Genomic DNA, 13,177 nt, shown 5'->3' on the forward strand with positions numbered 1-13,177 from the left:
AAAGAAGTTAGGGCTGTAGTTCCCATGAGATGGGATCGGCTAACTTCAATGGTTAGCATAATTTGCACAAGCCATACATATTACTGTACCACACATTTTAACTTTTGAAGGCTTTCATTTTTATTTGCATTATTTTTTTGCATATGAGGCCTGTTTTTCCATAATGTTTGCGTGAACCAATGTATAGGTTCAAGTACCTTCTGTATTTTTAAATGCACACACTCAAAGAGCAATGCACAGTACTTCACCTTGCATATAGTACATGTGCTAATGTCAGGATTACTATAATGTACAGTAGTGCACAGTGTAGAGGTTGTAGTCCCAGGCACCACCAAGCATATGACCTGCACAACCAGACAGGCTTCAAACCAATTATGTCAAGAGGCCAGTCTTTAATCCATGGGTCTTAGACTTTTAGACATTCTCACCTGCCAAACTTTGCAGCACAGTAGAGTATTAACCTCCATCGATGCCCTAATTATCTCATCTTACTTTTTGAGACCTGTTACAGAAGACCTGGATATGACCCTTAAGAAGCAGTTAGTCCATCTAAAACTCCTGTGGAGCTAAAATTCCATTTTCCTTGCTTTAGTAGCCCTGTGATCAATCAGTTTTTTTAAAGCACACACAGTTCTCATTTTTATTTTCATTTATAGTGTACTACAGAAAATTGTGATACATTCTGCTAAAACAGAAACATTTTTTTTCTATATAATATGTAAACTGAAAACTTGAGTTCAGGATTAAAAGTAGGCGTCTGTACTGCCAAAAACATTTTTAGCTGTTGAAATTGACAGCAATGTTGTGTTTTTACTGAGTGTGCTGTAAAACAGGAATTATTCATTGAGCAATGTAATTTTTCCAACAGGTTCCTATATAAGAACAGCACCACTTCATCAGCAATATAGTCAAATAGCCAATAAACTTTTGGACCATATGGGCAGGAGTCCCAACTGCTGAGCTAATCTGTAAAGCAGTAACATGCTGGTAAATAGAGGCCAATGTAAAAAAGTGATCAATTACACACATTAAGCAGAGTCCTTCAGGAATTTACTTTATTGGTCTGGACATCTGTTATAATATTGTCATAATGTAGAATCAGATGGTGCTGGGTTTTGCCAAGTTAGGTAAGAAAATGTAGCAATGAAAGTCCAATTAAAATGCAGAATGGCAGTGTTATATCCATCTGCTAGACAAAATAAAATCTGTATTTGTTCTTATGCAAAAGAATAAAAGTGCGTGTTACCTTTTTTACTGTGAAAGGGAACATCATTCAGTCCTTATTTAGGATACCATGATTTTGTGATGTTACCTATAGATGAATAAGAATATTATTAAGAATATTCAGTTGAATCAATAAGATATTCATATCTTCACAATTCCATAGCTTACTAGGAAACAGTATGTCACCACTAGTAATGTAAATCTTGGTTCTAAAATATCTTTGCATAAAACCATAGTGATCTAAATACTTCATAAAATTAAATAAAGACAAAATGAGTCTAAGCTCATCTAAGCTCCTAAGTTTAGGAAAAAAATGAACTGACTTTACATGTGGCAAAACTTTTTTTAATTGGATAAGATACCCATAAAATAAATAAACACCATGGTGTTGGTATGTAGGAATTTCAAATGTACACAAGTGCCTGTATTTTCAAATGTGCACTTGAGGAACAAAACATCATAGGTTTTATTTGTCAGATAATGTAATTTGAACAGCACTGAGGATTCTGTATTGTGCTTACTTCTGAAGGGATTATCACCATTTGGCATTTTTAGCTGCAATGCTTCCTCTGTGCTAAATAGTATTTCGTTCTGAATCAGATTGGAAGCCTGTACAGTAGCTAAACACCTCCTCCAGCTCTGATACCTGAGCTTGGCTGGCTTCAGATTGCATACGCTAGAGAAGTAAATATGAAATCACAATTCTGAAGAATTTGGTATTATTTGATTAAAAATTAAGTATACTGTATACTTTCTTAGAGTGACTCCCAAGGAGTACACTGTGAGTTTCAAAACATTGTCATATTTATCATTCATGTGTGAATCGAGGCAACTTGACAGTAGCTGGGTGAGAAGGTTAACTGCAGAAGTTGTATATAACTTGGAACCTGCGTGTAATAATTAATCATCTGATAGAAAGTGGACCCATCCCTCGTCTCTCATGCAGTGTACAACATCTGTGATGGTCAAGGCAGCAAATGGTGTGCTTTGTTACTAAAGGCCATGAGTAGCTAAACATCTGATTCATTCGGTACAGTTTTATCATGGAGCCCACTGTGCCTATTAAATATTATTCATTAACATTCAGTACAAATTATGCAGTGTTGGAAACAGAGGTATGTCAAAAGGAATAATACACCAGCGACAATTTCAAATTGGATGGGTCTAAAATTATGCCATTATTCCCACGATTTTAGAATACTTTTCATATAAACATTGCAACGAGATTGAAGAACATTTCTAGCAACATTTGTACAACACTTCTGTAGGTCAGGTTTTAAATACCCAAGTGGACATGGAGAAACGTGATTCTGTTGCCCTCTGGGAAAACAGCACATACAGTACATTGTTCAGTTTAGGCAAGTATCAGAACAGACTAAAAGAGTTGTCGCCAAAGAACTTGGCCCTGATCCCGAAAGATTAAAATAGTGTAAAATAAGAACTGTAGAATTTAATCTATTCGAAATGCAGGTTAAAAATCCAGAGCGTTTGTTCTTCTGACAGTAGCACTGTTCTCCAGATTCATTCATATTTAAACACATTCTGAGTAACCTCATCTTCATGCAGTCCCTCATCCTCAGAATCAGTTGGCATATAACACATCAAAAGCTGGTGTGGTAAAACTGACACAGACACTCGGCACTGAATGGATCAGCAGAGGAGTCCGCGTCAACTGTCTCTCCCCGTAAGTATTGCTGAGGCTTCTGTAGCCGTAACCAAAATAGCTCCTGAATACCACTGTCCTCATGTTAAAACCTGAAACTGCACAACTGTAGCTGGGCATTTTATTGTTTAAGCATCCTCTCTGTCTCCGCGTGCTTCCTCTGTCTGCCTATGGATCTGTCTCTCTATTTCTAAATAGACGGAAGTGAAATGTACAGTATGAGCAATTTTGCTGCAGTGTTTAATTAATGATTAATTAATGTGAATATTGCGAATGAAAGAATCACAGTTATGTTTACATGATGCTTAATTATAAGTTTCGTTTTGTCCAAATTTCTTATCCCTTACCCTGAACTCGCATTCAGTTGGTATCTATTGCTTAACAATGAAATGTGAAGTTAACACATTTTGCTAATTTAAGTAACATTAACTCACTGTCAACATAAACAGAATGTCATTGTTGATAACTGGTTTGCTTAATACCATCCACATCTCTGCATATATTTTAACTGTTTTTAACTGCATTTGCTACAATACAATAAGTCAATTATTTGTTTCAAGGATTCTCCAGTCTGGATAAGTTCTCTTTTTCTTTTTACGGCACTGTCACTTCTACTGAACATTGTATATATGCCAGGTCAATAATTTCGAATTAATTAATTTCCAAATTCGAAATGTTGGAGTTCAGCAAAACACATGCATTCCGTGTTGACAGGTGAAAAGGATAACTGAGTGTTGATGTAACTCTCAGACAGAAATTTAATTGAACAAGCTCTGCATTTGATTGGACCAAAAGGGTTCATCCTTAGTAGAAGTGGAGAGGTGTTTGTAAAGTGAGCGGCTTACAACTGTAAGTGAAATAAATTATTTGTTAACATAGTGCCAATTAAAGGTCTTAGACAATACAGTTGCTTAATTAAATGTCATCTTGAGGGATGTATTAACTAAGAGTTGTTTTAATTGTTTTATTCAATTAGAGTCGAATTAGCATCTTAACTGTTAGTGTCACACCAGTGGTGGGGTGTTGTTTGCATCTGCTTGTCTATTAAACCTCTATAGGAAAACAAAATTGAAAAAGACAATCCTGCCTCAACAGACCTGTGCAGTTCCCCATAGTTACAGAGGCAGATCTTCACAATTTACTTGGGGAAAATAAATTAGGGGCAAGCTGAAGTAATGGAACAAAGCACCGTTCAGACACTTTGTTCATTTTTTATTTATCTCGAGCTTGTTTGCTAATTTTAATTTGCAAGAAGCAATTCTTTCTGCTAACTGGGTGCCTCAATGGGCTGCTGATTTCTTTGAAGTGACAGTCAGTAAATATGCATAAAAAAGGGATGCAATTAGAGACAGTGTGGTTTGCTGCAGCCTGATTTCATTGGCAACTTTTACCCACCAGTGTTGATAAGCTACATTATCTAAAAAATTGGCTGCTGAAAAACAGCACCTCTGATTGCTAGGAAAGGTTCCAGATAACAGGGTGCTGAAGAGAAATATAATTGAGGTTGAATATGTTAACCAAGGTGTCACATGTTCCTTGGAAGCATTAATTTATCAGAATGTTAGGATTTTTATTAACACGAGCAATACATTTCTGACACCGTAATGAAGAGGAGTCAGTGGGTTAGGTTTTGTTCACTGTCATGTTTCTGAAGTTTTAAAGCGATTTCTCATTAGACACAGTTGTGTAAATATGTTTGTACAAAGGTTGAACAAATTATGCATTTCATGAAGTGCAGAAACATCACTGTTGTCCTTGGAGCCTGTGACTAATCAAGAGCTGCACATCAGGACAGTCTGCAAATGGAAAATGCATCTTTTCAGCTTTGACTGTTGTACAGTACCTATTTCATGCAGTGTGAGGAAAAGAATTACTGTCAACCTTTTGACTTGAACTGAAGCAAATAACAACTGTGGGCCTGCACCTGTTGTAAGGAACGCGAGTGCAAAATGAAGTTCAGTGCTTTATTTAAATACTGATCCTTTGCAGCATCATCACTTTATAAACTGTAGTGCAATGTAGACAGAGTTCAAAATCCTTTGAATGAAAAAAAAACTCCAGGCTCATACTGCAACAGATTTCAGTCAAAGCAAAAAAAATAAATAAATACAGGTTTCTTGGAAAGATTGCAAATGTGCCTCAGTTTATCTAAAATTCCTTTGAGGGTCAAATAGCATTTGGCTTGAAATAGATGAATTGGCCATTATGGCTCATGTGCCTGCTATAAATATTTGTTGAGCGCATTAAGAGGAAATGCTGCCGTGTGCCCTTGCGCTGTGAAGGATAATTGGTTTTATTTTTGTCCCCAAAAACGACTGTCTGAATTGAAACTGTCACTCCTAAGTTTGATTGTTTTCTTCTTTTTCCAGAGGCATTGTTGACACTCCTCTCATCCGCTCTGAAAGTCTGAAGCCTCTTGTGCAGCGCTGGCTGACAGATATCCCTGCTGGGCGGCTGGCTCAAGTGACAGACTTGCAAGCTGCAGTGGTTTACTTGGCATCTGAGGCTTCTGATTACATGACAGGGCATAACTTAGTCATAGAAGGTGGTCAAAGTTTGTGGTAGAAAGTAACTTTTTATTCTTTTAGATCCGTAAAGTGGATGTGCTTTAGAGCTAATACAGTAGTGACTCGGGTGTATGGGGGAGTTTAGAACAGCTGAATTTAGCAATATTTTACTTCTGGGTGTGGGAAATGTGGACTCTTAAAGTAAATGATGCAGTTTGCTTTTTTAGTAAAAAAAAGCCATTTTGGAAAAAAAGAATACTTGTATATAATAAACAATACTTTCCTGCAAAGTCTAATCTTTGTTTTAAGAATTAGGAAACACCGTGAACTAGTAATACTCATACTTGCAAATAATGGAACAATTGTACACTGTTGTAAACATTTTCAGGAAATGTAGCATGAACACATTTACATTTTTCTTACCAATAACATCATAATTTGTATAACAATTGAGTTCTGGATGGACTTGGAGAAAAACAGGCTTGAGGTTAACACTTCATCCAGAGAGATACCCACCAACACAAACACAGGGAGAACATGCGAACTCCACACAGACAGCACCCCAGGAATTGAACCTGGGGCCCCAGCACTACAAGGAACCAATGCTAACCACTGCTCCACCAGGCCACCCTTTAACACACCAGTAAATGCATCATGTTCATTTTTCTGATGTGGGACAGACTAGGTTACAACTATTGAGCTGTGTTTGAGAATATCGTGGGACCCATGCTCCTCAGTTTAGATAATCATTGGTGCATTATTGTTTTGAACCCTTTCCAGAGGTTTTTATGAGCAAGTTTTTACAGAGCACGTTTTATGTGGCTTGGCGTGTCTGTGCATGCAGAATGAGAGAAATTCAGCACTACATTGAATGGAGATTTCTGAACTTCCTGTATCCAAACCACCATAATTTGGCAACACCGCTGTTTTCAAACCCTGTACAAGCCCCCCCACTTCTCCCTTAAGTTAATTATATCAGTGTTTACCCGCGCAGCTCAAGTGATGGTAGAGGCAAGCTCGGTACCCAACTACATGGTCTACGTGCTGTCTGGGATGTGACCAGTTTTACCCTTTTATTTTTGGGAGAGGGAATGGGATAAACTGAACTTAATTTTATTGACTGTCATAGCTTTTTTTTCCCCCCTGAACAGTCGTTGTTTTACATAATGGGCTTCACAATTTGTGCAAATCTAAGTGGTGCTTAAATGTCATAATTGCAATCTGCTCTGTTTATATAGTAAAAAAAAATGCATTTTACTTGAAAGAAAGGTTAACTAAGAGCCTGGTCTAGGTGATTGCAATTATTTCAAAGCAGTAGCAAATTATGAGATGATAATTCTTATTATGCACCAAATAAAGCTATGAGTCATCATGATTCCAGTCAGATACATATTCAGATTCTTAGCTTCCCTGAGAGGCCCCCAATACAGTTGGCATAAATGTTTCTAAGTGGACAGATTAATGGTAACAATAGCAAAGTATATTTTTGAGTGGACAGCATGTGATGTCATAGGTGTGCCAATGTGATGGTGTCATGGCTTTAATTGTATTAATTTGCCTGTCAAAAGCTTTGCCTAACATTTAACTACTGAAATTCGGTACAGAAAGTAATCAACACAATAAACCACATAATAGCAAAAGTATTTAATCATCCAAGTAATAAAATGGGTACCCCCCACCTGAAGCACCCCTTACATCAATTTTTCTCCATGTCCATTTCTCCTTGGTTGTGTGCCTTTGGGAATCTCTTACTACCAGATAAGGAGAGGAAAATCACCTACAGTATAGTGCACTGTTTTTGATTGTGATTTGAAAAAAAATATTAATTCAAATCACAATCAAATTTGATTTGAATATATATATATATTTTGAGAAACAATAATAACTAAAATATTTTCCCTTTAATTTTAACTAAGATCAGTAATGAGGTCTTTGTTGAGTCCCTTTTGGTGCCTAAAATGGCCAGATTGATTCAAAACGTGATTGCTGTAGCAACAATAGGAACACATTTTTGTGTATATATGTGATTATGTGTTATGAGTCTTTAATTTGTGGACCACACAACCTTCGTGTTTCACAATACCAAAAAGCAATTAAATGTACAGTACTGCACTATATAGTGAGGGTAGTTAAATTATAAATGGGGAAGAGATATTCTTAAAGGCCTGCCACTTAATATAATAAAGAAAATCAGTTCTAAGAATTGCTAGATGTACAAAAGCTGATTATATTAGGTACTGTACTCACTTCCCAACATTCAATTCCTTTGAAAAATAAAAAAAAAAACATTTGTTTTTAGGAGTATTGCGTATCTCTTTTGAAGGTGAGTTGACAAAAATAATAATTATTGTAAAAAGTCTCCTATTTCCCAGTAATTCTAATGATAACGTTAATGGTTGTTGGAGAATTATTACTTTTGATGCCACTGGGAGGCAGCCTGTATACGCTAGAGTCTCAGTTGTGTGCTTCCAATTTTCTTCAACCAGGAATAACTCGTTTCCACACTTGTTTCATTTTAAAACCACCCAGTTATCATTCTGCACTGTAAGTCACGCATGTCTCTAGTTTTCATGTGGCTTTGCCAGTCTGCTGCATGCTCAGAACGTATGTACAGTAATCTTCTGTTAGCAGTAATCATTCACTAAATAAATAAGCAAAAATAAATCCAGCATCGCCTCCAGCTGAAGATGAGATTGCGTTTTAAAAATGAATAAATAATTATGCATTTCTATTAAGTGAGATGCCACATGTAAGAAAATATTTTCCCTTTTCAGTAAAGTGATTTTTTCTGAAGTAATTATGTTTATCTTTTATTACTTTGTGCCATAGGGCACTGCTGCATGAATTTATAATATACAGGTAGATATTAATTATAATGGTGAGTCTTAAATTATTTTCACGAGGGCAGGAATGTGATGCAGGGACTATGGGAGTTTCAAACTTAGTTCTGGCCCTCAGTGTGTAAATATTTGAAAGGAACTGGTTTTTAACATTCTGCATGGTCAATACCAATATTAAATAAGTTAGTTTAAAATAAAATATCAATTAACTTTGTGGAGTGCACAAAATGACCTTTCTCAATATCATTAAAAAGTCTATCCAATAAATTCTTGACCACGAACTAGTTTTGTCGAAATTCATGGCCAGCTGTCTGAGCTGTAAGCACTGAAAAACACTCATTTAATAGTTCATGAGTAAAGAACGTATCCTTTACTAACCTATAGCTTACAGACAGAGTATGAGACAACACAGTTTTGAATGTGTTAATTGAAACTAAGCTTTCTGTAATCCGTACATTTCATTTTGATGGCACGGTGTACTGTGTTATTCAAAACAATTTAATGTTCAAAGTATACCTTGTCTAACAACAGCAGCATTTGAAAGTAAAAGTATTAGCTCTTTTGAGATCTGTCTCTCGCTTCATGAGGTATAAGTGATCTTGAATACATTATTTATAACCTCCTTGTGCAGCAATTACTTGCAGGAGTGTGGCTGCGAAGCACAGAGTGATGTTGTGCTAAGCAGTTTTCAAGCAGAAAAACGCTTGTCTCCTTACACTCCAAATCAACTTTGATTAATGTAGATGTCTACCCTCTGGTAATGTAGTGTGCCAGGGATGAAAATAAACACACAAAACAGACATTATACAGAAGTGAAAAACAATGCTCAGTACAGCTATGTGACTTCATTGAAAAGTAAATGTTTGGAAGTTATAAAATTTACTTAATACACATTTAAGTATGCCCTTTCGTCCTAGAGCAAAACGAGCAAGAAAGGATATGGAGCATTCTGTATGGGAACAGGATTCCAGAATGTAGTTTTTGCGTCATTAATGTTGAGCTTGTCTCTTTTTTAGGGTAGTATTCTAAATATGGGAAGGCTTGCTTTTATTAAACACCACAATAATTACTATTAAAAAAATGTAAACAGGAATGTGGTAAATACTTTTCCATTACCAAATCACTAATACTGCACTTGGAAAAAAAGCTTTGGAAAAATGTTCCATTTTGGAAATGTCTTATCTGGGAAAGAGCTGTACAGCTCATTTCATTAGAAATATGGCACAAAGCATATTTGAAAGTACTGTACATATTTTTTATATTTACATTTAAGACATTCTCAGTTTGGAGGGGATCTTCTTGCAATTTCAGCAAAGTATTTATTTTCTTGCGTTATTTCTTTTTTCCCAATTAAATTACAGAGTCATACTTGATAACACTGAAGCAAATGTTTAAATATATTTTATACACAGACAAACGCACAATCACCTTTAAAAACAGCCAAGTGGGTGACATTTGAGGGACCCTGCTTTAAAGTTGGGAATAAAGTGGTTTAATTATATACATGTTTAAATGAGCAATTATTGATAAACCCTAGTCGCTTAGGCCCAGGGGAGGAAAATGGCCATCAAGGCTATTTAATTCATCTCTTAAAGCTCCTTCAAGTAAATTTAATTGAATTTCAGTTTGAAAAACTGCTCTTATACCACTGTGGAATTTGATTTCATCTAATATTAAGCAGATGTGTCAGGTTGGGACTGGTAAGAACTAGTATGAGACACCGTAAAGTAGATATTTTTTGTGTAGCAGTGTGTTTTGTGTTGGCAGCTGGGGTAGGGATATTTGTTTCTTTGGCTTAAAGGCAGCAGATTGACAAGATGGACTGTGACATGAGTATGGGTCAAAGCAGTGACAAACATGTAGGCTGATGTAATGGTTGGTTGTGTTACATCATCATTATGACACATACTGTAGAACATGGAAGACACTAATCCCCAATAAACAGCCTTTTCCAGAATTTAAAATTAAGTGCTGCCACCCTCACTGTAAAAAAGAGTTATTATACTAAAAGACCAGACAGCAACATTATTTGAATTTTGAAGATACTACAGTGTTTGTACGATTCAAATACCGCGAGATCAGGTCTGGGTCACAGTGGGAAACCCAGACACCCAATGCACTGGTGCATTGTGAGCCAAGACTCCTACAACTCCTAGCTAAACTACTTCTCAAGCACCTGCGGCCTGACATGACAAGGGAGGCGTGGCTGCAGAGCAATCAGCATTATTGGTCCAATGGGTGGGCAGCTTAGAAGAGCCTGGGGGCACTTCCTTGTTTTCTCCATGGTGATGCAGGTGTCGCTACTGTAAGAAGAGATATCAGGACACACTTGTTGATTCTGAATTGATGGGGCATATAATGAAAACTATCTTACAACACTCGGAATGCAGTGATTGTTTGAACATGGCATTTCCAACCCCAGTATGGTGAAGTGTATCATTTGGAAATTTCTTTACCAGCAGTGATATGTGGATAGAGTGCATATAGTTCTAATCCATGATGAATGACAAAGCTTTGGCCGGATAGGTTTTCATACAGAAAGAAGAGTCGAGCACTATTTGAAATTAAACATCAAACTACACCTTTGGGTTTTGAGTGGGATTGGCATCCATTTAAATGTATATATACTATTCAAAAATAAAAAGTGGTCAACCTATTTTCCTGAGATACTTTCCGTTGAATGATTGCTACAGTTGTTTGTATTAAGTTTCCTTGCTGGAATGTCATGATTGTGCCTAGGGCAGTATCCTTATTGGATGTAGAATTTCAAATAAATAATAAAGGGGTTAATATCACATCACCTTTCCCTGTATTTGAATAGGCAGGGTAAAACAAAGGCATACATTTACATTAATGATAGAAAGATCAACTGAAATGTTCCCAGAAACTGCTTTTGTGGATTATTTTTATTGTTTTACACTGAACCTCATGAATTCACAAGATTTTTCTAATAAATATTGAGCATCTGTAACCTATAACAGTATGTGCATTGAACTGTAATGTTCAGTTATGCTGAATCAGCATGTTTACAGCACTGAGCTGCACTTGTACAGTACAGTATGTGCACCAGTGGAAAAGCAGATACCACAGAACTGGCTAATGCATAGTTATAGTTCATGGAGAGGATGGACAGAATGTGGCATATTAGTAACATCAGATTTTAGCAGTCTAAAGGTAATATTTATGATGTTTCTAAGACTGAAACCTCTATACATTATTTATATACTGCAAGTATTAGAATACAAAACTGATGTTAGGTGGAAGTACATTTTGGAAAGATTTTTTTTCTGTAAATAATGCTTATCATATAAAATACATTATTTTATTTATCAGTGTACAATACAAATAGGTAGGTTTAGTAACTAAATGTTTGAAGTGAAGGTTATATTGATGTACTGCTTGTTTATGATCTTGGAAAGAAAGACCATTTATCACAGCCTGTTTATGGTACAGTATCTACTTTTTCCAAATGGGAAAAAAAATAATTCTGGATTTTTAAAAATGTATTCTTGCAGTACAGGCAGTATGTTCCTCATTATCCCTACCCAATTTAAGACTGTTAGAATATATGATATTATTACCGATGCTCTTTTTTGTCTGTGCTGAAATATCGTGTCTCGTGGAAAATAGCCTTGGAACGCCTGACCAGTGATGGTTCAGGATTTCATCGTGTGCTATACAGTAGTTACCTTTAATATTGGATGTTTTGCATTTATAATATCCTAAAAAAATGAAAATGTTTTCAATATTTATTAACTTCTCATGGTATTAGAAATTGTGTGGGATTATTCTATTGCCATACAGAGGTGAAGCAAAAAAATTAAATAACTATTCGAAATCACAGGTTTGTTAATTATAATCTTGAGGCTGCTACAGTTACATTTTTGTATCCCAGAGATACACGCTGTGTATTCAGCTCAATATTACAAAAGACATTGATCATTACTTGTCTTTTTTTCTTTTTTTATCGTGATTGTTAATGTTACTTGACATCCAAACCTGCGCATCTCAATGGCAGTGCTCTAACTTTTATTTAATTTGCAGTTTCATTAATATCTATGAAACGTCTGATTGTCATCATCAGCATATTGATGGTATTGTAAGCCATGCCTTCATGTAATATCTCCCCAGAGGCAAAGTATAAATGTTACAGGGAATTAGGCCAAGATACAAACCCATCGGAACACCCCTGCTAACTGGCAGTGTGGTTGGAAATTCATTATTGTAATAAATTGAAAATATCTGTGTATGAAATATAACTGAGACACTATCACCACATACTGTATGTGGCTTAACAAGACAGTGTTTCTTTGTTTATCCCAATGCTCACAGTCTTGAAATGTCTTAAATATGGCCCTGTATTTTTGGTGAGTACTATGCAATCAATTTCGGTATCCCCTGGTTTGAATAAGATGCTTCAACATGGGTTCTAGTTTTTACTTCTTGTGACACCCACAAGTAAGTTTTGACAAATGGTGATGTAGGCAAACCTGGAGTGTGCTGTTAAGGTAGTAATAATTACTTAATTTCATGTGAAATTTTATACCAGTTAACCTTCATACAAATAATATACTGTTATTAACTGGGTGGAGCTGATCACATCGAATAATCTGCTTTTTTTAAACAGCAGGTGCTGGGGAGAAAGCTTGTTTCCTGTCTCCTGATGACCAAAACAATCATGTTTGTATATAAACCCTTCCAATAAATATGTATTAGATACATATGTCTTAGAATAATTTGGAAAACACAATGTTTTCTCTTTATTCACTTCCAAATGAAAAAACTGTTCTTAAGGATGTAGACTATGCCATATATTACATTTTCTTCTAGTTTTGTGCTATTGCAGTTTTTGGATAGGCCTGGTTTGGTGGCCAGAAATGTTAAAAGAGGACCAGAAGCAACAGAAGAAGGAGGAGGGGAAAATGAAGGAGGGGTAAGAGAAC

General features: G+C 35.9%; 1 protein-coding gene across 1 annotated transcript in view; it reads left to right on the forward strand.

Annotated features, from left to right (window-relative positions):
• LOC148661877 (uncharacterized) overlaps positions 1–5,682 on the forward strand; it is a 19,178-nt gene extending 13,496 nt beyond the window's left edge. Inside the window, exons 11-12 of the mRNA XM_088636314.1 lie at positions 2,791–2,908; positions 5,257–5,682. Of these exons, the coding sequence (XP_088492440.1) occupies positions 2,791–2,908; positions 5,257–5,452 (314 nt within the window). The 3' untranslated portion in view covers positions 5,453–5,682. The remainder of the gene's footprint in view (positions 1–2,790; positions 2,909–5,256) is intronic.
• Positions 5,683–13,177: the final 7,495 nt, after the last annotated feature.

The sequence above is a fragment of the Lepisosteus platostomus genome, chromosome 6 (assembly GCF_059453375.1).
Source record: "Lepisosteus platostomus isolate fLepPlt1 chromosome 6, fLepPlt1.hap1, whole genome shotgun sequence".
In the NCBI taxonomy this organism is placed as follows: domain Eukaryota; kingdom Metazoa; phylum Chordata; class Actinopteri; order Semionotiformes; family Lepisosteidae; genus Lepisosteus; species Lepisosteus platostomus.